The 23286-nt window shown below is 48.5% G+C and overlaps 1 protein-coding gene across 5 annotated transcripts in view; it reads right to left on the minus strand.

The window, feature by feature from the left end:
* Nucleotides 1–23286, minus strand: part of Arsg (arylsulfatase G) — a 124986-nt gene that overhangs the window by 3295 nt on the left and 98405 nt on the right. For all 5 annotated transcript variants that reach the window (XM_021655720.2, XM_021655721.2, XM_060386495.1 and 2 more), the window contains 3 exons: nt 20191–20299; nt 10103–10223; nt 4569–4659 (listed from right to left, as the gene is read on the minus strand). In XM_021655720.2, coding sequence (XP_021511395.1) covers nt 4569–4659; nt 10103–10223; nt 20191–20299 — 321 coding nt within the window. The remainder of the gene's footprint in view (nt 1–4568; nt 4660–10102; nt 10224–20190; nt 20300–23286) is intronic.

Here is a 23286-nt window from a genome sequence, read left to right on the forward strand (position 1 = left end):
AGACAACCCTGGATTACAAAGTAAGACCCTCTTTAAAGACAGAGGGAGGAAAAAAAAACAAACTTAGATATGGAAAGACAAAACAAAAATCAAAAATCCCCCTCTTATTCGCTGACATCCCTGCAAAGTTCAGGAGAGGAAGAGCAATCAGAGCCTAGGAGTTAGTGACTTTTCTAAACTAAAGAAAAAAAATGTAAAAGGCAAAAAAAAAAAAAAAAAAAAATCCTAAGGGTATAGAATAAGCCCTGCCCAAGTTCAAGAGAACACACTGTAACTGACTTCCCACGAGCGTCAGAAGCCAGTCCAGCGTTCTCCAACCAGGCCAGGGTACAGTCTTTACATGGCTGCACAGGAGGTTGCTGGCTGCAGCTGTGGCACAAGAGCAGCGTGGAAGCCACCAGGCCATGCAATGGCAGGAGGAAAACTCAACCTACTGAGAAACGAGCAGTTCCCATTAGCTCTGAGAAGTATACAAATGGGGGCAAACCCCTGCCCAATGTTGAAGCGGCGGTGAGCGGAGGGAGCTGTGCTCTACCACAGCTGAGATCTCTGCTGGAACGGTGTGGGGTGGGAGCAAGGAGCTCCTTGATGGAGCTGCGAGAGAAAAGGCCCAGCGAGATCTTGTCATTGGTACCCATGCTTGGCTGATGCTGTTGCTGTCCCCCCACCACTGGGGCTGTGGACGAGTCCAGCTGAGAGCACCGTACCAGGAAGCTGTGTCTTTAACCATACGCCTCCTTTTTGTGTGAATTTTAGCTCCAGGCAGGTCTCACAGTAAATGCTATAGTAAAATCCCACTGTTCAGGAGCAGGAGAGGAAAACTAACATTTTAAAATACAACAGTCAGGGGCGCTAGAGAGATGGCTCAGTGGTTGAGAGTCCATCCTGCTCTCACAGAAGACTAAAGTTCAGTTCCCAGCACCCATTAACTCCCAGCACCTTCGCTGTCGGCCTGAAACTCCAGCTCCACAGAGATATGATACCTCTGGCTTCCATGGGTACCTGCTCACTCTCTCTCTAAAATAATAAAAAATGAACATTTAACCAACTGCAACAGTGGCAGCTAGAGAGATGGCTCAGAAATAAGTTGGACTCCTACCAAAAAATTACATACAAATGTTAACCTTAAATGGCTCCAACATCTAAATGTAAGACCCCAGACAATACAAACCCTTCAAAGAAAACACAGGGCGAGATATATATATATATATATATTTAGAACACAGGCAATAACAAAGAGTTTCACAGGTAAATTCAATCCATGAAGAAAAGAGCAGCACCAATCTCAGAAAGCCCTTTTAAGAAAACAGAGACTTCTCCTGAACTTGTTTCATACGACCAGAAAAATTCTTATGACAAAACTTGACACACGCTTTCCAAGAAAGGAAATTATAAGCAAAATCCTAGCAAGCCAAACCCAGTAATCTATGTGTGTATTAGATGTGAACACATATACTTACATATGTGCAGTACCATGACTGAGTGGGTTTATTTAGGAATATAGAGCTGGCATAACTGGAAACCAGCCAATGTTAATTGTATTCACTGTCTTTTTTGCTGCTGTGACAAGGTTGAGATAAACAACTTAATGAGGAAAGATTTACACTGGCTCATGTTTTCAGAGGTTTTGGTCCACAGTCAGCTGGCTTCCTGGCTCTTGGATTGTTTGCAAGGCCAAAGCATCAAAGGCAAGCTGCTTACCTAATCACCATGGACAACAAAGGCAGGACACACCCTTTTAAAGGCACAGCCACAATGACCTTCTTCCAAACTGGTCCTGCGTCCCAAGAGCCTATTGTGCAGGGAACTCATCGATGAGTTAATGCCCAGGAGAAGTGAGCATTTTCACGATCTAAGCATCTTCCAAAAGTCCCACCTCAAACACCGCCCACCCCGAGGGTCAAGCATCCAACGTGTGAACTCTCTGGGAGCTACACTCGTATGCATGACATCACCTCACCGCAGTGTGGCGTGTGTACACAGGTGTGCGCATTTAAGTGTGCATCTGTCGCCACGTATAAAACCTGCTCTACTTCATATCCTCATGCATTTATGTGTGTGTGCATGTGAGTGCGGGCGTGGTGTGTGTGTGTGTGTGTGTGAACATGCGTAGGGGTGGTGTGGGGGTAAACATGTGCCACAGAACACAGGTGGAGGTCGGAGGACGTCTTGTGGGAGTTGGTTCTCTCCTTCCGTCATGTGGGCCTCATGGATTGAACTCGGCTCACCAATCCAGTCAGCAAACAGCTTTACCCAGCATCGTCTGGGCTGGCCTTTAATTACTCTAAAAGTGGCAAAGGGTAGCTATCAAGTTGTCTCAGTGGGCACAATGCTTGGCACAAAAGTGTGAGGAGCAGGATTCAGACTGCCAGTGCCCACATAAATAATGGGCAGGTGTGAAAGCCCACCTGTAGTCCCAGCACTCAGGACTCAGGGAACCTCCAGGGCCAGCTGGCCAGGCTCGCAGAATCAGTGAGGTCTGGATTCACCTGGAAAACCTTGCCTCACTGTGTAAGATGGAAAGTGGCCACGGAGGAAGCCTGACATCAAACCTCAGGCCTCCATTGGTCTATACACACAAACATACACACACAGAGACACACACACAAACATACACACACACTACCCCACATACACAAACATACACACACAGAGACACACACACAAACACACAGACACACACAGAGACACACATACACATAAACACACACACACAGACACACACACACTATACCACACACATACATGCTTTAAAAAAAGAAAGAAAAAAGACAGATAATTTTTGTAAAAAGGGTGGGTGGGATAGGGAGGGAAAACAATGAAGGTCCCGGTTCTAGGCCACACCAAAATACTGGTTAATTTCCAGGCCAGGCCAGTTCATGATCAAAGCATCGCCACAGAACATGGTATTCTCCATCCTAACGAAGCAGGTGCTGATGCATCTGCCTTTCCCAAATTTGGTTCTAGGTAATCAGGAAGCAAAGCTTTTAAAAAGGGCCGGGAGGGCATGGGACATGGCGGCGGCACCTCACGCTGTTTGCCATTTTCCTCAGATCCCAAGAGCTCATTGGTCCCCTCCCCACCCTGGCCCTCCTTCTTGGGACTGTAATTTCTGTCTGATTGTGATCACTTTACACAGCCCTGTTACTTCATGGCGAGGTTTACGAGCCCAGCGTGGCGGCGCCAAGGGCCTCTGGCAGGGCTCTCCCTGCATGAAATCAGTTCAGCCTGGAAGGCCCATGCCTCTGAGATAGTGTAATGTAAGGACTCTGAGACCACAGCAAAGATCTGAGTGTTTTGTTTGAGGTTTAGGGACCAAAGATTCTTGTAGCATTTCTAAGATCCCTGGAGCTTTGAACTCAAACGGCTTGCTCTAGTTTTGCAACCACATTTTACGCTCAGGAAATAAATTTTGTGGGTTTTTTTAAAAAATTATATAATTCTTTGAAAATCTCCAACATGAAATAACTAAAGAAAACTGAAATCTCCATCAAGTCCTACCCAGTCATCTTGCCTCTATTTTTGTTTTGTTTTGTTTTTCATTGATAAATTTCAAAATGTTAGTGCTTCAACTAAGAGCAAAATACTGGGACAGCATTTCAACATAAGAGTTTAATGTTTTTAATTTTGATTTTATTTGTGTGTTCGTGTGTGTGTGTGTGTACCTATGCCTGCCTAAACTCAGGTCGGCAGGCCTGGTGGCAAGTACCTTTACCCACTGCACTAGTTAGTTTTTTTTTACCAACTAGACCCTAGGGTCATTTGGAAAGAGAAACTTCTATTAAAAAAAAAAAAAAGCCTCCGGAGGATTGACCTGTTGGCAAGTCTTTGGGGGCATTTTCTTGATTCATATGGACTTGACCATCTCACTGGGGAGGGTGCTGCCCCAGGGCAGGAGGTCCTGGGGGGCTGAAGGAAGCAAACTAAGCAACACTCCTCCACGTCCTCGGCCTCAGTTCCTGCCTCGAGTTCCTGCCCCGACTCCCCTCCCTGATGCACCGATGTGGGACATATAAATGCGCAAACGCCTCTCTTCCGAAGTTGCTTTGAGAGCGGTCTTTATCACAGCGGTAGAAAGCAAACTGGACTGCCCACAAGGCCACCTCACCGACCCCAGTATGATACTTCTATGATATACTCTTGGTTTTTAAGGCCCAGTCCTGGAGCCAACCAAGGATGGAGAACCTTTTGCTGGCCTGCCTCGCACACTTTCAAGGTCTACCCTCTGAAACATTTTATTGCCAAATCAATGACACTTTTAAAGGTCTCTGAGCTCCTATTTCATCAGCAGCCAAACTGGCATTTAAAGGCTAACCTGGAGCAAAATGTTCTCTGTGTGAAGAGAGCTGAGGAAGAAGAGGCCCAGCCCCAGGGCCTGCTGCAGGAAGGCCTCGTTTCCGTTTCGGTGGGTCCAGAACGCCTTTGCTGGGCCCTTCTGCCAAGCCCCAGTTTGGTTGACATAGTCAGGGGTGCATGGTGTGAGGCCCTCAAAGAAGAGAGCCACACCCACCCTCCCAGGGAACCCCCGAGGTACGCACATGGGTAGTAGGGTGAGAGGCTCCACTTACCAGTGATGTAGAAGGCCTTGTGATGGTCCAGGCGGACAGTCTGCAGAGCTCCATACTCCCCGGCAGCCCCACTGTTGGGGTGGAACAGTACCTGAGAAAGAGCACGGCCTGAGTGTAAGAAAAGCAAGTTAGGCCAGCAAGATGGCGCCACAGGGAACCGTGTTTGATGTACAAGCCTGACGACCTGAGCACGATTCCAGGAACGCACATGGAAAACCAGGTGTGGCTGAGCACATCTGTAATCTCAACACTCCCACCACAGGTGGGAGGCAGGGAGAGAATCAGTTAGAAGCCTGAGGGCCAGCTATGTGTGAGTATGACACAGCAAAGCAACATGCTACGAATGACAGGAGAGATCCCCCCACCCCAGCAAAGTAGAAGGTCAAAACCGACTCTCAAAAGTTGTCCTCTGTTGTCCTTGACCTCTCTGGCTCCTTCAATCCATCCTCCCTCAAAACCAACTAACCTGAGCCCACAGAGACTCAACCACCAACCAAAGAGCATGCGTGGGACAGACCTAGGCTCCCATACGCATATGGAACACAAGTGCAGCTTGGTCTCCAAGTGGGTTCCCTAACAGCAGGAGCAGGGCCTCTCTCTGACTCTGTGGTCTGCCTCTGGACCTCTTTCCCCTAACTGGGCTGCCTTGTCTGAACTCAAGGAGAAGATGTGCCCAGTACTACTACAACTTGATATGACAAGGCGGTTTGATGTCCGATGTCCGTGGAAGGCCTCCCTGTATCAGAGGAGAATGGGAAAGGGAGGAGAGAGGGGATGAGAGAGGGAGGGACTGGAGGAAAGGAGAGGGGGGAAGCTGTGATGAGGATATGAAGTAAATAAACAAAATAATCAGAAAATAAAATAAATAAAACAAAAAAAAAAACCCTATCCTCTGACCTCCATATGCAAAAGTGGAACATATACTACATACATACCTACATACACAGGAGAGGAAATCATGCTAGCCATCATGGTTGCTACCCACAACCCTAAATACTCACAGATAAGCACAGGCCTGTAGCTGGTGCTGGCGAGCTCCTGGCAGCCACTGTGAAATGGGTCCATTGACTAAGTGTTTCAGAGGAATAGGCTACAACTGTGCAGCTGCAAGACCTCAGTGGGTAAGGCAGACTCATGGGCCCAGCGCCCGCTTGCTCAGCCCCAGAGCTCAAGCATCCGGGGCTGGCGCTTTTTAACTTCACAATTAAGTTAAAATTAATTAAAAATGCCAACACAGCCACAGCAGCTCCTCAACCAACTCCTGGGGCCCTTCTCTTGGCGGGAGTTTCTTGTGGCTGTCCAGACCATGCATCCAGGAGTCCTACCTGCATCATCCCCTCAAGTGCACAAAGCAACCTGCAGACCAAGAAGGCTTCCATCCATCCTGGGGCTTGTAATGCAGCCCACCTGAAGGTCATGAAAACTGACTTCTTCAGCCTCTGGTTGACTCTCTAACTCTCTCTTCAGCAAGAATGGTGTAAGAAATGTGAGCTTTCTCCAGCACCAGGCACAGCTTCGCCTCTGGACCTTTTATTGCAGTACTGGGGCTCGAACTCAGGCCCACACACAAGTTAGGCACACACTCTACCCCTGAGCAACAGCCCCAATCCAAACCTAGCCTGAACACAGACACCTCTGACTCAGTCCTACTGTAGTGCTGAGGAAATCTTTCCTGATTCAGTCAGACGTGGAAGAATTGCCCTAAGGAGCGGAAACACCTAATTCAGAGGTCCCGAGGGAAGGAGCTGGTAGGAAATAAAAGGCCAGCATCCTTGGTAGGTTGGTGGGTTTGGGCTGGAGGCATGAGACTGCCCTGCTATGAATCATGTCCGTATATATTGCTGGGAAGTCACTTACATGATTCAAAGTTTCCGTGGGGCTTGGGGAAAAAATAATGAGAAACATCTGTTGGAGAGGGAAACAGCTGCCCCCCCACCCCCAGTGTCAGTACCCTGAGAGGATGCCGCCCTGGGAAGGGCTCCCCAACACCTGCTGCTTCCCTGCCCCTCGTCAACCCTCCAAACACCCCCAGCAAGCTTCCTCCAAACAAGAAAGGAAGTCATTACTGGAAACCTCACTTCTTCCATCCCAGAAAGCCACGCCTTTCACGGCAGGACACTGGTTTGTTTTCTTAAGGCAAAGGGGGCAAGGGGAGGTGGGGGGGACACACGGACCATCCTTGTCTCCCACGTGGGATTACGTTCAGACCTCCCCAGAAGACACAGCCAAGGCTGGTCTCTTCAAACCATGGATAGGAGTTGGGGCTCAGTAACAGAACCTCCTTAAGAAGAATCTGGCACATCTGAGAGGTATAAGTGGCACTAGCAGAAATTTCCAGAACCTAAGAAGCAAAACTGGGGTGACCCGTGCTTAGAGATGGGAGTGGGTTTTGAGACACTCATACAAGCCACCCCGCTCCGAGCAGATGGATGGATGCCAGCTTTCTTGTTTACATCAACATAGGAAGAACACTGGTAAGCTGGCACGCAATCATGGCTGAAGACGCTTCCTCTCCAGATGTCTGCTCCACAGTTCAAAGCCGGCTGATTTGTCCTCTACAGACTTGCACAGACTTCTTGCTTCCCTTTCTTTCCTATATGCTACCCTGCTTTGCTACGCATTTGTTGTTTTGTTACGCTTAGGGCTTAAGGGGTTCACCCTGCACAGGATTATCCCCAGGGGTACTCTCCTGTACCCCAACGGGCATGAGTCCTACACAGCTTCAAGTCTCCAAAAGCAGGAGTCGGGGAGGGAGTGTCAATCATTTGGCGATAATTTTCACCACTAGGGGCCTCCCTAAGAGAAGTGATGGGTGTTCACGTTCCCTGGAGTGCCTACCTGGTCATGGGCCACAGCCACCCTGTACTGGAAGGCACTGTGCAGATGCAGACGTGCGGAGGAAACTGTCCCTTCACTGACAATATCTCAACCTGGTCACGAAACACATGACTTGATCACTCATGATGTCACCCCCTTCAGCTTCCATCTTGGGAGTCAGGAGAACAGAAAGCAGGTCACTAGGTTCTGGGAGGCGGACCCCTCCCCTCTCAGGCTCTCAGCCCTCTCTTCGCGGTTGCTCTCAGCGCCCGTTCATACACCCGTCAGTGTCAGATGCAAGAGGGGAAATATGCAGGGCATGCGGCCAGATGTCAGGGGCTGTGGGTTTGCAGCATCACAGACACAACCTTCCAAGAGGGAATGAAGTAGGTCACCAGATCAGGGATATGTGGCCACTGTTTCTGCCTTTCAGCCCCTGGCACTGGGAGGTGGGTCGAAGCTGGTTCTCTCTTCAGCTCTGGGCTATCCTTGAAACACAGAAATACCAACTGCTGACAGGCAGCTACACAGCATTTTGGGCTGACTGCCTAGGAAGCTCTTTGGGCTTCTAGAAACTGGGATGGTTTTAAACCAACCCTTCGAAGTGGAGGACACAAATTGCATTTATTAAGAGGTACATGAGTTGGAGAGATGGTTAGGAGCAATTCCTGCTGTTGCACAGGACCTGGGTTTGGTTCCGTGCTCACAACTGTCTGTAACTCCACTTGCAGGAGATCTGATGCCTTCTGTTGATGACTGTAGACACTATATAATATAGAGCACACAAACACACACACACTCAGGCGCACATGATACACACAAATTATTTAAAGAGGTACGTACATAATATATACACAGGTGGATGGATGTGTGGATATATACAAAATCATTTGTGTTGATCTTCGGGCTTCCTCTAAACTCTCACAAATCCAAGACAGTTTAGTCTCTTCATTTCAACAGTTTAGGCTGACCAGAAAAGAACAAACCCAAGTCTGTGGCCATCAACTCGCCCTGTCCTTAAATTCCAGAGCGGTCTTCCTACCTGCACACTAGGAGAAGCTGGTGCTCTGGGAGAGCGGGCATGGAACCCACCTGCTGCTACCTTAAAGATATCATCAGAAGGGCCCAGTAGGCAGTAAACTGGCTGCCTCTTGCTAGATCACAGAGCGTGGTAAGAAAGTAAACAAGCCCCCACTTGAGCTAGTTACTGATACAATGTAAGTGTTCCCCGCCCCCTTCCCCCAGTGCTGTCACGACTTGCATCTGTTTCTCCCCCCTGGTTCCTGGACCTAACCCCAGGGAGTTGGCACAAACTGGATACTAAAGGAAGGCAACGTTCTGTCCGGGAACAGGAGTGAGCACACGAAAGAGCTGGCATGCACAGGAGGTCTGACGGTGTCAAGACGATCACTTCCCGGTGACCCTAATTACGCTATTAGTAGCCATGGCAATAAAGACTCAGTAGCACCTCTCCATAGAAATCTTGGCTAATATTGCCAGGGTCAGAGCTGCTGACTTCCAACTGAAGGCGGAAGCCATCTTCCTGTTTCGTACTGATCAGAAGGGCCAGGCCTGGACAATCTGCAGCTCTGCAGAGACATGTTCTGGGGTGACCCAAAAATCCTTCAGAGGACTGTTCTGGTCTGATCTGACAAGCCCTAAGTACTTCATCAATGCGTGCAGTGGCCCACTCAAGGCCCAGGCTCCGGCTGACCTAGGAAGGCTTCAGTAATTACCCGACTCTGTGCCCATGAGCACAACTGGATCACTCCCACGTGACCCCCGCAAAGACATAAATAGAGCCTTTGAGAAGTGTAGGTCTCCAGCTGGAGCACTACACTTACTAAGGGGTCTCCAAGCTCCTCTATACTCCTTCTCTCTCTGACTTCCTCTTCCTTTTAGGAAAACACTTGGAAGTGACGGGGAAAGCCCATGAGGACTGGCATTTCCTGGCTGCTTATTTGCTGCTTCAGAGCACTCTGAGGAGGGCACAGCAAGAAGGTGACCCTGGAAAATAGAAGCGGAGAGCCATTGCCAAGGGCTGCTGATTCAACAACAGGCAGACAGCTAAGGTGGCGAATACCTGCAATCCCAGCACTCAAAAGGCTGAGGCTGTTGGAAGTTCAAGGTCAGCCTGGTACAAGAGTGTCTTCCAAAAGTAAACAAGTAAACAACAACAAAAGAACAGGATGCAAAGTGTGTGCTGAGCCCTCCCAGGGCTGGAAGAATGTTGGAAACAAAGGGACCTTATTTTCATTCATTCATTCACTCACTCATTCATTCACTCACCCTGTATGCACTGGATGCATGGCTACAGACACTGTTAGGTACACAAGAACTGAAACCTGAACCCGACAGATGAGATCCTTGCCCCCAAAAGGGTTTCACTCTGGCTGAGCCTAGAACTGGACAGGTGTCTTGTCCAACAAAAATGTGCTGAATGCCCAAGCTGTCAGAAAATTGAATGCATGCAGAAAAAGGGAAGTTAACGAAGGTTCGCATACCTCTACAGTAAGTCAAAACACTAACTATAAACACAAATCTGGGTTGGCAGACCGAGTTACTGGGCGTGGTTCACCTCTGAAATTCATCACTGGGGTTTTTGCACAAGCTCTGCACCAGCCATTGGGCACGCATCGTGTGAGCGTGGTCATACGGATCAAGGAAGCAGGTGTGAGCTGTGAGACACAGCCCAGACCCGAGTTTCCTCCACTTACCCTATGCCCTGTCTGGGACCTGCCAAAGAGCACCCCGGAGGCATCCAGTCCATCGAAGTTCCGATGCGGGGGCAGGCTGGCCCCTGCCAGGGCTATCGCTGTGGGAAAGATGTCTAGCACGCTGCAGAGAGAACGGGACATGGTTTGCCTCAACTCCCCCAAATCCCTGCCTGGCCCTCCTGCGAGCCACGCCCCTCAGAACCAGCCCCCAGCAAAAGCAGGCCGCCTCTTCTACAGCCCACCTCGCCTGTCTCTCCTTGGGGTTCTAACTGAGATCTTCTGCTCCAAGAGGCAGGAACGGGGGCCAGATGTTCAACAGGCTCAAATTCAATTCTACCGCCTACGTAACTTCCAGGGCCTCAGTTTCCTAATCTGTAAGGTGTGTGGTTTAATAACAATAGCAGCCCCACAGGGTGGACATGTGGGCAAAACACTCAGGGAAGACGCGACGAAGAAGCCTGGCTCTTGCTGGTTGTCTGTCTTATAATTACTAACAGGGTCACACCTTTGAACCCAAGATCTAAGAGTTGGCTGCTGTCTTATCAAGAATAGTGCGTGGCAGGATGGCAGGTACATGCAAGAAAACACTCACTTCCTTCTCCTTCGCCCCATTCTCTCTCGCATGAAAATTTAGTCTTTAGGTGAAGTACATAAAATTTTGGTTGTGATGTGTGGAACACTACACTTCTATCACTTGACTTTAACTCCTTTTTTTTTTTTTACCCATTACAAAGTAGAGAATGTTTTAGCAAAAAATTTTTTTTCAGAACATATAAAAATATAAAAAGAAAAGAAATAACACATAACTAGCCCATCACTTGAGGGTAACTACTGTTAATATTTTTTTTATTCAAATTCTTACTTGTGTGTGTGCGTGTGTGTGTGCGTGTGTGTGTGCGTGCGTGTGTGCACGCTACATACGTGTGTGTGCTTGCCCATATGTACCTGTGTAGAGGCCAGAGGTTAGTATGAGATGACTTCCTCCTTGCTCTACATCTTGTTTTTTGAGACAGGGTCTCTCACTATTTCAGCTTGTCTGACCACTGAGGCCCCAGGTTCTCTTCCCCTCCAGCACTGGGTTGATGGCTGTGCTTTAGTGTCCGGCTTGTACACAGGCGCTGGGCACACAAGCTCAGGCCTTCACGCTCCTGTAGCAAGAACTTGACCCACACAGACGTCTCTCCAGCCCCGCCCCCTGTTCACATTTTTGGTTGGTCTTGTTAGTGTGATTTTATTCATTTCTGTTTCGTTTGTTTATTCCTTAAGACAGTTTCATCTACCCAGACTTGCCTTGAATTCCTTATTCTCTTGCCTCCAAGGGATAAGACTGTAGGCCTGTGCCTTGTGAGGTTTTCTTTTCTTTTTTTAAAGATTTATTTATTTTGTGTATGAGTGCTCATACTGCATGTACACTTGCACACCAGAAGAGGGCGCCAGATCTCATTATAGATGGTTGTGAGCCACCATGTGGGTGCTGGGAATCGAACTCAGGACCTTTGGAAGAACAGCCAGTGTTCTTAACCACTGAGCTGTCTCTCCAGCCCACGATGTTTTCTTGAAGTCACGTGGAACGTCACACACTTCTTCCCACCTTCCACAAGCCTCTGTGCTCATCTCACGAGGTGAGGCTGAGTTGTCAGGAACTGCGGAGGGCCTGCCCTTTCAACAGAGCAGTCCATACCAGAGCCAAAGGGGACTTGTCAGAGCCAGGGGGCTGGGCCAACATGAATTCTGTCACCGGTTAGACCTTCCCAGGAAAGAGGTCCTGGTTCCCAGAGGCCCCAACAGCATCACAATTCAGGATCATGGGTGGGAAAGCCCTCAGGGTCGTGTCTTCCCAACTTCTCTAACCTGAGTTCCAGGGAGCAGCTCTCTGCCCTCCACAGAAGCTGCAGAAAGGACCCAGCACGCATGTGGCATGTCTCAATCCCCTCTCCAGGGCTCTACCTATGACCTCAGGCAGAATTTCTTGTTGACTTCGGGACAAAGTGTTTCTATTTGCCCATAGCTTTCACAGTTCACAAAACTGGTAGCTTATCTCTCGAGATAGGCACTCCAGGAGCTGGCAGCCCACACTGGTGCGCAGTCAAGGCATGCAGAGTCAGCACTCCACAGAGAACAGAACAGTCTGGAAACCTGTCCAGAGTCCAAGGTCCCTGCCACAAACCAGGAAACACAGAGGTCTGGTAAGGTCTGAAAAGTCTGAGATGGTGTAGGGTTGTTCAAGAGCTCTCTCTCTCTCTCTCTCTCTCTCTCTCTCTCTCTCTCTCCCCCCCCCTAAGAGAGATCATATGAAATCCATAAGCAAGAAAAACAATAGATATTTTTAATATCTATTTTTAATTTGATATTAAAAAGATGGTTTTAATTTGTAGGTGTATGAGCACGTGTGCACACCTGTGTGACTGTGTCTACACAGCTGAATGCACATACAGAAGCTGAAAGAAAGTGCTGGGTGTCCTCTCCTATCATTCTCTGCCTATCCCTTTGAGGCAGCGTCTCTCCCTGAACCTGGAGCTTGTGTTTTCTCTGCTAGTCTGGAAGCCACGCAAGCCCTAGAGATTCTCCCCATTCTGCCTCACCCTGCCTGCCTTGGAGCTGGGGATACAAGCATCCATAGGATGTCCAGCTTGGTGTGTGTGTGCTGGGATCTAAAAACTCAGTCTTCTTGACAAATCTGAAATGGATTGGGTTGGGGAGATGGCTGAGTCATTAAAGCGTTTGCCTTGCAAATACAAGTGTTTTGTTCCCATCTAGGCAGTACTCCCAGCACAGAGGAGGTAGGAGGTGGGTAGATTCCTGGCTCTCACTAGCCAGTCAGCCTAGCCTAGCTACACACACACACACACACACACACACACACACACACACGCATGAGCACACGCGCACACACACACTTGAAGTAGACTGCAGACTTTCTTTTGCCATCTTGAGAGACATCAGCCTCACAGACAGGTCAAGTCAGCGAACCAGGGAAATGGACTCTGTATGAAACTTTGAGAACGAATTACATACTTTCTTTTTCCGCCTTTTTCCTCCTCTGCATCGTGAGGTTTGGCATCCTACACAGCACTAATCCAAATCTAAACACTCAGGGAATCCCAGCGTTTCAGAGTCTGGCATACCCTACAGGGGTCTCTAGTCCACACAGAGCTCGGCGAGAACCCTCACCCACAAAGAGAGCCCCTTCAACAGGTTTGCTGACTCCCACTGTTCAAAATAGCCCAGTCCAGCATGGCATGCCGGGTTGTCAGAAAGTCATACCTCAAAGAAGGGCAGAAGCCCAGCCCCTGAGGTCAGCCCTGTGAGAGGGAAGTGCTCCCTGGAACACAGACACTGGGCTTTCCTGCACGTGAACCTGGAGGGCACATTTGTCTTACAGAGGCTACTGTGACCTGCTAAGCCTTAGTTTTCACCCCAGAAACAGGTCCCGGAAAAAGCCAAACCCCAAACCCTGTGCTTCCAATGTGTTCATTTTGATGCTCGGCTTTCTGTCAGAGCTGTTTTGCTGCTTGTTTTTTGTTGTTGTTGTTTTGTTTTTGTTTGCTTTGTTTTTGCTTTCATGGGTTTCTTCTGTACTATGTATATTCTTTTTTTTAAAAAAGGGACTGGAGAGACAGCTCAGCTCTTCCAAAGAAGCTAAGCTCAATTCCCAGCACCCACATCAGGTATCCCACAACTTCCTGTAACTCCAACCTCTGTGAGCACCTGCAGTCAGAGGCACAGAACCTCACACACATGTGCATGATTTTAAAAAAACCTCAAAAGAAGAAAGAAATTACATTTTGTAACTATTGATATAAAGACAAATATATAATAAGCAAGCCATTTTATTCCACTTTAAAGTAGTTTTCTTTTCCTTTCTTCTTTGTTTTGCATATGTGTGTGAGAGTGGGGAAGACAACAGTTTCATAAGGATGGAAGCATAAGAAGGTGTTACCCTGACCTCTCAGGGTCACCTTGCCAGCTCTCAGGCTAGCCTTGGGTGTCACTGTGCAAGGCCCTCTGTCTCAGCCGTCACCTTCCAAGAGCCGGCACTGCCTTCCTTTCTCCCTATCAGAGGACCCGTGAAATGTGCTTTGGGGGCAGAAACCCACTTATACATCAGGCTCAAGAAGCACAGCACCAGCGCACATAAGATGTTTATGTGATGATGGCTCATGCCTTTAAACCCAGCACCTAGGAGGCAAAGGCCAACGGATCTCTGTGAGTTCAAGGCCATCCTGGTCCTCATACTGAGTTAGAAGGCAGCCAGGGATATATAGAAAGACCCTGCCTCAAAAGAAGAAGGATGAAGAGGGAGAGAAGAAAAGACACTGGATTCTATTATCTGGCTAGATTGTAAAAATTGTTTATACATTCTGGATGCAAACCTTTTTATATACAGACGTTATTTCTAAGGGTATCTTGAAGAATTTTTGAAATTTTGATGTTGTATTTATCAGTTTTTCTTTTATGGTTAGCACTTTTTGTGCGTACTAGGTGGTACTTAAATACAATTGAATTACCCAGATGCCTTTACCAAAATCAATTGGCCATATATGTTTGTGGATCTGGATAATCTACATATTCCATTAATCTATCTGTGTCTATCCATACACTAGCACTCCACTGTCTTAATTCTTGTGATTTTCATAGTGCCTTAAAATTAAATGTGGTAAAATTTACAGTCTTTTTTTTAAGAATGCTGGGTATCAGCTCCTTTCAAATTTTATCCATAATGTTCTGCAGTCCCAGTGAAAGTGTAATATATGCATCTTTTATTAAATGTTTTTTTAAATATCTTGTTGCTGGCTTATAAAAATCCAATTATTTTGTATATTGACTTTGTAGTCTACAATTTTGTTAAACTCATTCACCAATTGAAAAAAAAAAGATGTTTATGTTGAGGTAGCTCAGTGGTTAGAGTGCTTGCCTAGCATGCACATGTGGTGTACATACAAGCATGTGCAGGTGCACATTCCAAACACACGCACAAGAATGCAGAAGGAAATGCCAGGTGTCCTGCTTTATCGCTCCCCATCTCACTCCCTTGAGTCTGGAGGTCTGCTGGCAGCCAGCGAGACTCAACCATCCCACTGTCTCCGGCCCCCCTAGAGCACTGGGGTGACAGGCATGCATTCGGCTATCCCAGGATTTTCATGTGGGTTCTGGGGATTCCAACTTGGGTCCTGTGCTCGTACCAGTGTTCCTACCCACTGGAAAAAAATCTCCCTAGTCCGAAGATTTCTTTCTCTTTTACTTCTTTTTCTTTAAGACAAGACTGTCATGCATCCAAGGCTGACCTCTGGAGTGTTGGGATTACAGGCATGAGCCACCACCCCCCGTATATGCAGTGCTGGGCATCAAACTGGGCTTTGTGCATGCTAGGAAAGTACTGTAGTAACTGAGCTACCTCCATGACCCCCTCATGTAAGCATCTTACATACTCTGGCGCTGTGCATCATGTATAAGTGGGTTTCTGCCCCCAAAGCACCACTTCACAGGTCCTCTGACAGGGATAAAGGAAGGCAGTGCCCACTCTTGGAAAGAGAAGGCTGAGACAGAGGGCCCTGAACAGTGACACGAAAGGCTAACCTGGGAGTAGACACGGTGACACCGGAGCGGGTAGGGTGACACTTTCCACATTCTTCCAGCCTTATAAAACTATTGTCTTTTTTAGGTCTCTCTGAAGTTTGTTCATAGGAGGTGCACGCATTTCTGCACTTTTTTGTTGTTAATGATAAGATCTTGCAGTGTTGTCCAGGCCGCTTCGGATTCCTGAGTCCATGCAATTGTTCTCCTGCCTCGCTCCTCCCAGGTACCTGGGACTGTAGGCTTGCACTAGCCCATCCAACCGGCTGCTGCTTGTATCCAAATGAGGTATCAAAGGAAGTAAAGTCTGGGTTCTGATGAGGGCACAGAAGGTCTTTGCCTGCTGGACCCCAAGCTATGCAAGCAGGGACGGAACTGAAGGGTCACACGGGGACTTCCTTCTGGTAGAACAGCCCTGGGCTCCAAGGTTTGGTGCGTGCCAGGAAGAGGTGGGGGGCAGGGGTTCTCATAGAAGCTGAGGGCATTTGCACTGGGGGAAATGTGACTCAAGGATGGGAAGAGGGGGGGAGGGCTTTCAGGGAAGGGCTAGGGATAGTTAGACCAGGAAAAAGGAATGACTCTATCTCTCCTTTCTCCCTGGGAGTGAAGGAGATAAGTATGGAAAGGTGCCAAGAATAGAAGGGATGAGGACAGAACCACCTCCAGTGGAGGAATGGAACTGTCCCTAGGATACAGAAACAGGCTCTCTTTTTTTAAGCATTTAATTGTAATTTTCTTTAGGTGTTGCTTATTCCCTTTCATTATCCCTGGAAAAAGCTAGGTCTCCACCCCTTCCTGGTCTTAGTCACCCTGCAGAGGGTTCAGGGGCTAGCCTATGTTCACATCTGATGGCAGCCCATCCCTGTACCTCCCTACCATTGAGTCTCTCTAACAGACAAGCCTGGCTCCCAAAGCACCTACCTACTTCAGGGAAAGCAGGGGTCCTGAGCATCAGGGGAATACTGAACAACAGTGAGATGTCTCTATGCACAGCCTGGCTGGGCCCTGCCCAGGGTGTTTCTGGACACGATGTGGACAAGGGCTTTACAGCTTCTGCATCTAAACCCAAGTCTACGCCTGCAGATAAGATGGAGTCGGCTGACTTTCACCATTTCCATATACCCATATAACCACCGTCTACTGGTATCTGCAGAGCCTGCTGGGGTAGCCCAGGGCTCCTCTGAAGCTCTAGCTGATTTTCCAAAGAGACTGTTTCAAGATCTTCATACCAGTCCAGCCGCCTACCGCTTGTCCCTCTTCTTGCCAGGTGTGGTCCTCCACCCAGAACAGGGATGGAGATGCCCGTCTGAGGGGCAGAGCCGATTCTTCACCTTCTTTCATAAGACTAAGAGAAATTTTCCTAAAGTTATGGTTCTCAAGTACAGTCTTTTTGTCCTTTCAGGGGACATGTGGCACTGCCTGGAGACAATTGGGTTGTCACAGTTACCGGAAAGTGGCCTTGCACTGTGCTGAACATCCTACAATGGGCAACAGACCCACCTACCAACCCCTCACATACACAGCAAAGAATTACCTGGCTCAAAATATACACAAAAAAATGTTAAGTTTGAAAAACCCTGCACTGGAATTATGGGGTAAAATGATCACACCTTTCCTGCTTTGCCCCCGGAAGTGATTCTTCTGAAGGTAAGCTAACTTCTCAGCATCAAGAACATCCAAGCTGATTGTTCCTGACTACCTCCCTGCTCTCCAGGGCAATGTTTCACCCACAGTTGGAACTGGCACTAAGCATGAATTTTCTCCATTTGGTAATCGTGTCTTCAGGCTTTGGGGGGGGGGGCGAGCAGTATCAGATCTTTCTAAAATTCTATTATATCACTTAGGCACACATCCAAATAGTAACTGGGTATCTCTAAAAGACAGCCAATGAGAGTCAGGCTAAACAGCCTCCAGCCCAGTCTTTTTAAATTGAATTTTTACCGTATTTGTTTGTTCGTTGTGCGTACGTTGTGGGCACAGCAGTGCTCCAGTGCACATGTCCATAAAGGTCAGAGGACAATTCTCAGGGGTCAGTTCTCTCCTTCTACCATGTGGGAACCAGAGACTGAGCTTCGGTCACCGGGCTTCGCAGCGCGCACCCTTGTAGGCCAAGCCATCTTGCTGACTCCCACACACATTCCTCTGCACACTCTTTTTAACATTTTGTCTGTATTCATGACAGTACACGTATTAGCCTGACTATTTTAAGATGTCATAATTTCTTGGAGCCATTGAATGGGAGTGGAAGGAACTCTGACCGTGAAGAAATTAGCTCTGTCCTCAAAGGATAAAGTACAAAAATGAGTGACAAGCCTGGGCTCCACTCTAGAACAAGGACCAAAACATGGATCATGTTCCCCTTAGTGCTGACACGAGGGGGCCACAGTAAAAGGCAGGAAGAAGCCCCACCCATTCACTTGCACGGATTTTGACACAGAGAGGATCAGGAGGGAGAAAGCAGCTGCTATTCCGACTAACTTCACATCAAAATATCCTAAGAGGGGCCGGCCTGCTCCATTAGTTTTCTTCTGATAAAGTGCCAGGGGCCCTCAAGAAAATGCTATCTGTGCCAAGAACTCTCTTTAGTCATCAAACTATAGCCTCAGTCATTGTCCTCTGCTTGTCAATGAGACAACAGTCTATTATGGTTCAGCAGCTGATGGCAACAACAAACAGCTCGCAGATAAGAAGCCACCGCTTATGTTTCAGCAATGAAACCCAGAGGCTTGACAGCTCCGTGGAGTTATCTGTGCATGTGCAGCCCGGCACTCGGCCCCTTGAGTCGGCTCAAGCAGCCCTCTGGCCTTCTTCCAGCCAGCCCGACATCACAGATCCCAAGCTGTGTGGTTGTTGTCACACCTGCTGGCTCCCGTGGACTGCACGCTGCCCCCGGCTGATAGCACAGTGATGACCCACAACCCTTGACAGACCTGAGAGCTGGCAGGGGAAATGCCTACTTGCCCAGGCCGTCAGATCTGCTCACCCCCCTGCCCTTGGCTTCAGTCTCAGCCCTTCCTTCCCAATGGGTTGGCTGGAGGGTGCTGGTGATGCCTGCTTTCCTCTGCTTGGCACAGTTCTCCTGCCAGAACCTATCAGGCTGCTGCCAAAGAGCCTCTCAACCAGGCTTACCCATCGTTCTGAGCACATGAGTGAGCACTTCTGTGGAGGTTCTGCTGTGCTGAATATGGGGCAGAACCGGACAGGAATGACCCACCTGAACCAGTGAGACGGTGCCGTTGGCAAGGTGCTCGCCACACAAGCATGAAGACCTGAGTTCAATCCCCAGGAACCACATGAAAAGCTGGGTGTGGCACGATGCTCTTGTAATCTCAGTGATGGGTGGGTAAACACAGGAGCGACGCAGGGGCTTGCTGGCCAGGTCATCTAATCACTAACCTCCCCCCCCCATCCTAGTGAGACCCTGCCTCAAAGAGAGGCGGGGGAGCCAGGGAAATGACTCAGTGGTTAAGAGCACTCATTGCTCTTACAGAGGACCTATGTTTGGTTCCCAGCACCCACATGGTGGCTCACAACTGTAACTCTAGTTCCAGTAGATCTGATGACCTCTTCTGGCTCCCACAAGCACTGTACATGCATGGTAAACATACATGTAAAGAAAGCAATCTCGCACATATAAATCTTAAGAAACAAAGTTATAGGAAAAAAAAAACACAAGGTGGGTGGTTTCAGAAGAATGACACCAATGGTTGACCTCTGACCTCTACACACATGCATGTACAGACACAGACACAAACACACAACACACAGACACACACACCCCTGCACATGTACTCAAACACTAAGTGTATAAATAAACAAATGCGGTTTTAAATGACTTCGTAAGGGGTCCCAGCTATAAGTCAGGGTTCAGTGGTTTCCATGGTAACATTTCCGGAGATGGAGAAACTGGCCTTAATATACTGGAAAGATGTCATGAACACAATGCTCCTGACGAAAGCTGTTCCCAGACGACTGGAGGCTGCACTGCACTGCACTGCCCCAGGCTGGATGACATCCTCACCTAACAGTAAATTCTTCCCCTCTCAGTCCACTGGGGCCATCTGCCTCCTTCCCGGCCTGCAGGGCTTTCGGACATCTGTGCTTCTGTCTTGGGGCCATTTGATCACCAGTGATAGACAGGCTTCTCAAAGCCACCTGGGACAGCTCTCCTAATCCCAGGGATGGATAACTATGGGAACTTCACTCTGGCTGCCATCTTTGGCTGTTTTTCTCTTTGGCGCACATGGCTAAGAACCAGTGCTGAGGGTCAGAGACCAACAAGGTCCCTTGTTTGCTCAGGCATCTTCCTCAAGGGAAGGCTCAGGCCCTCTGTAGCCTACTTCACCACATGGAATGGCTTTATGGGCAGGTCCACACTGCTCCGAGGGTGTAGAATACCTGGCTAACACAGGTAACCAACCAACAATGGGTTTGCTGAGACCTCCAGCCACCTATGCGCCCACATCAGCTCTGTCTCTAAATCCCCACGGCTGAAGGCCATTCCAATCTCCTACCTTAACAAGGCAGTGCTAGTGACATTGGCTGGAACTCTGCCGGGCCAGTAAGCCAGTGCTGGGACACGATGGCCACCTTCCCAAGTGGTCTGCTTGGCTGGGCTTCCTCCTGTGATAAGAAGTAGTTGTTTCATGAACATCAGCAACTCTGGGCTTCTTTTTCAGCTAAGAGCTGGCCTTTGGGAGAACAGCCCTCTCTAAAAGTGTCCAATAAATTCAACAACAACAACAAAAAATGGCTTTCTAGTTAATAGAAACTAGTTAATAGCTGTCAGTGCATGCTTTGATTTTCCTGGACTAAACACACATAAACAGAGCCCTCTGTTGATTGTCAGTTCCTTTCTTGACATCCCCACTTTAAGCTGTCTTATTTAATTCCTTACATCTCATGTGTCTCTTGCACCATGAGACCCAAGACATCCTAGGCACTGAAGGAATCTTGGTTGTATAAATGAATCTGTCTTCCAGTTGACTGTGTTCCTGTGTCATCAGGATGAAAGGAAAGAGAAGACAGACCGCTACAAGTTGGCCACACCTACCTCCCAAGCATGGGACCATCAGTTCAAACACTGGCACTGAAAAATAAGTCCAAACTACAATTCTCTGAAAGAGGGGGTTTCCTCGGCTGTTTAATCCACCCAGGGCCTCGTGTGGATCTGCTTTGTTTTGCATTGTTTTTCCTTGAATCAATGGGTGGTTGTGATGAGACAGTATCAGTCATGGTTCTGAGTGCTTGCCTCTTGGAAGGAGGTAAGAATATCCATGTGCAATCTATGAACTTTCACATTAGTAATGTGAGGCATTATTTTCGTAGCCAAGTCCAAAGTGACCACCAATATAATGACAGCCGTGGGCTGGGAGAGATGAGGTCATGTTTTATGAAAACATCCTGAATACACACGTTGCGCTGAATTAACCATGACGGGCTCCACCACTCCCACACACATACACCCCACCCTCATCCCCAGTTGAGCCAGAGGCCAGCGGCTCCACGAGGTTTGCGTGTAAGAAGTTCTTCCAAGGCAAGCGCTGTATGTGGCTCACACACGCTGTGGTCATGCGACTTCCCCGGGTTTGGCTGGTGTAAACAATAAATAAAAGCAATCAGGGGTGGAGGCCAGGGGACCAGGATGAAGGCTTTCTCCCTCGGCATTCTCGCTGCCACAAACAGAACCTTTGATGTCGCTGGCTCAGGGCACCATACCGGAAATGCTCCAAATTCCTGGGACCAGCACATAAAAGAGCTCCGGAGTCCCCCAAGTGTGGATGTAAGAAGCTGAACACAAAACAGCTCCCGCCCTATGGATGGTTAACTTTTAAGTGGGGTAGGCTCTAGAAACTGACTAACTTCAGTCACTTCGGACAGAGAAGCTCTTTGAGCTAGTCCAGAGTGTCTCAAGTGCATACTTTCCCCCGGAGCCTTCTCTCCCCAAAACACACACAGAACAAGACCACCAGTGCTATTCACGCACGTGAACTAGAAAATCCAGAACTGTGGCAGAGCACAAAATGCACTTGTTTCCACATGGGTTCAGAACACATGGCATGCTTCAGCTTAAGGTCAAACAGCAATGAGTGCTCACACAGGCATGTGCTGGGGAATCTGTGGGCCTTTCCAGCCCTGGGAGAAGCATTTGCGTGGACACTTTTGGTGTGAGTGGGTGGAAAGACGGGGCCCTTTTATTTACAGCCCATGATACATGACATTCAAAGGGCCCGGCTTAACCTTTGAGGCCGGATGCTAAGGCAAGGCCAAGGCATTGGATTTAAGAACTAAATCACTCTCTCTGACCAGAATGCAGGAGCTGTTTCTCATGACAGGCTGAGAGACACCTGTTTGCTGTGGCACTTTGGGCAGCCCTTTTGCAGGTGACTGACCTCCCCCAGAGGTTTCTCAATGGAAACAGTTTTGTCGCGTTTGTCGTCATTCAGCAGAGGGTCAGAAGCTGGTGGGGTTAGAAAGGACTGTGCTGGCAGCAAACATATCTGTCAACATAGTGGACAGCCCACATGGGAAGCAAATGAGAGAGAAAGAATTGGCCCTTGGAGGCCTCTCAACGTGACCACATGGGTGGAGCTGGTCAGCTGATCCAGCTGCCCCTAAAGGTTATAATTTTAACACGATTACTTATCCCAGCCATGTAAATGACTCCAGTCCTATCATCCCTGTATGCAAAAGAAATTTAGCTTGGGTCCTGAGTGTGGACAAGCAATTACCAAAATAAATATTTATCATGAACACTACTCTTACTCCAAACACCTGTTTCTCACTATCCCTGATGGAAGTGGGGAAGAAAGGTCTGCCCAGGATCCTCCATAGGCTTTCCGAGTGGTGGAGTACAATGAGCAGCCGTGTGTGCTTCTCCGACTGGTTTTCTGTAGTTATCTGTACCAGCAAGGGCAGAGTCCAGAATAACCACCTCTATGGAATAGCTGCCCCTAGGCAGCTGCTTTACCCCTCATTCCAAGCCGAGGACAATAGTAACAGTGACAATGACGTCATCTATTAATTGAGCCCTTACCAAGCACCAAGCCAAGTGTTCCTGAGGATGTGGCTAAGTGCCTTCTACACAATTTTACCGGCTTTGGGCGACAAGCTTTTCCACATTTATGTGTGTGTGTGAGCACACGGCACATGTGCACTAAGGTATACGTGGGGAGGTCAGAGGACAGCTTTGGGGAGCTGGCTCTGTTCTTTCATCATGTGTGCCCTGAGGACCAAACTCGGGAGTTCAGGCTCACCCGCAGACACCTCTACCCTCTGAGCCACCTCGTCAGACCTTGTGTGGCCATCTTTTGTACTATACACTGTGAGCCCCATTTCTTCTAATAAAAAAAAGGAAGAAAAATTCAAAGAGGTTAAGCAAATTCTTGCGTTCAGTTTCGAGGTCTGAATTCAGGGGCCTTTCCTGTGCTGGGGCAGTATTCTACCACTGGGTTTGAGTTATATCTGCCCTACCCCTTCTTTTAAGTTTGAGCTTTGAGACAAGGTCTCGCTCAGTTGACGGGGCTAGCCTTGAATTCATTATGCACCCCAGGCTACTCTCAAACTGTCAAACCTCCTGCCTCAGCCACCCGAATCGCTGGGATAGCAGG

This window comes from Meriones unguiculatus, chromosome 7 (assembly GCF_030254825.1).
Source record: "Meriones unguiculatus strain TT.TT164.6M chromosome 7, Bangor_MerUng_6.1, whole genome shotgun sequence".
Taxonomy (NCBI): domain Eukaryota; kingdom Metazoa; phylum Chordata; class Mammalia; order Rodentia; family Muridae; genus Meriones; species Meriones unguiculatus.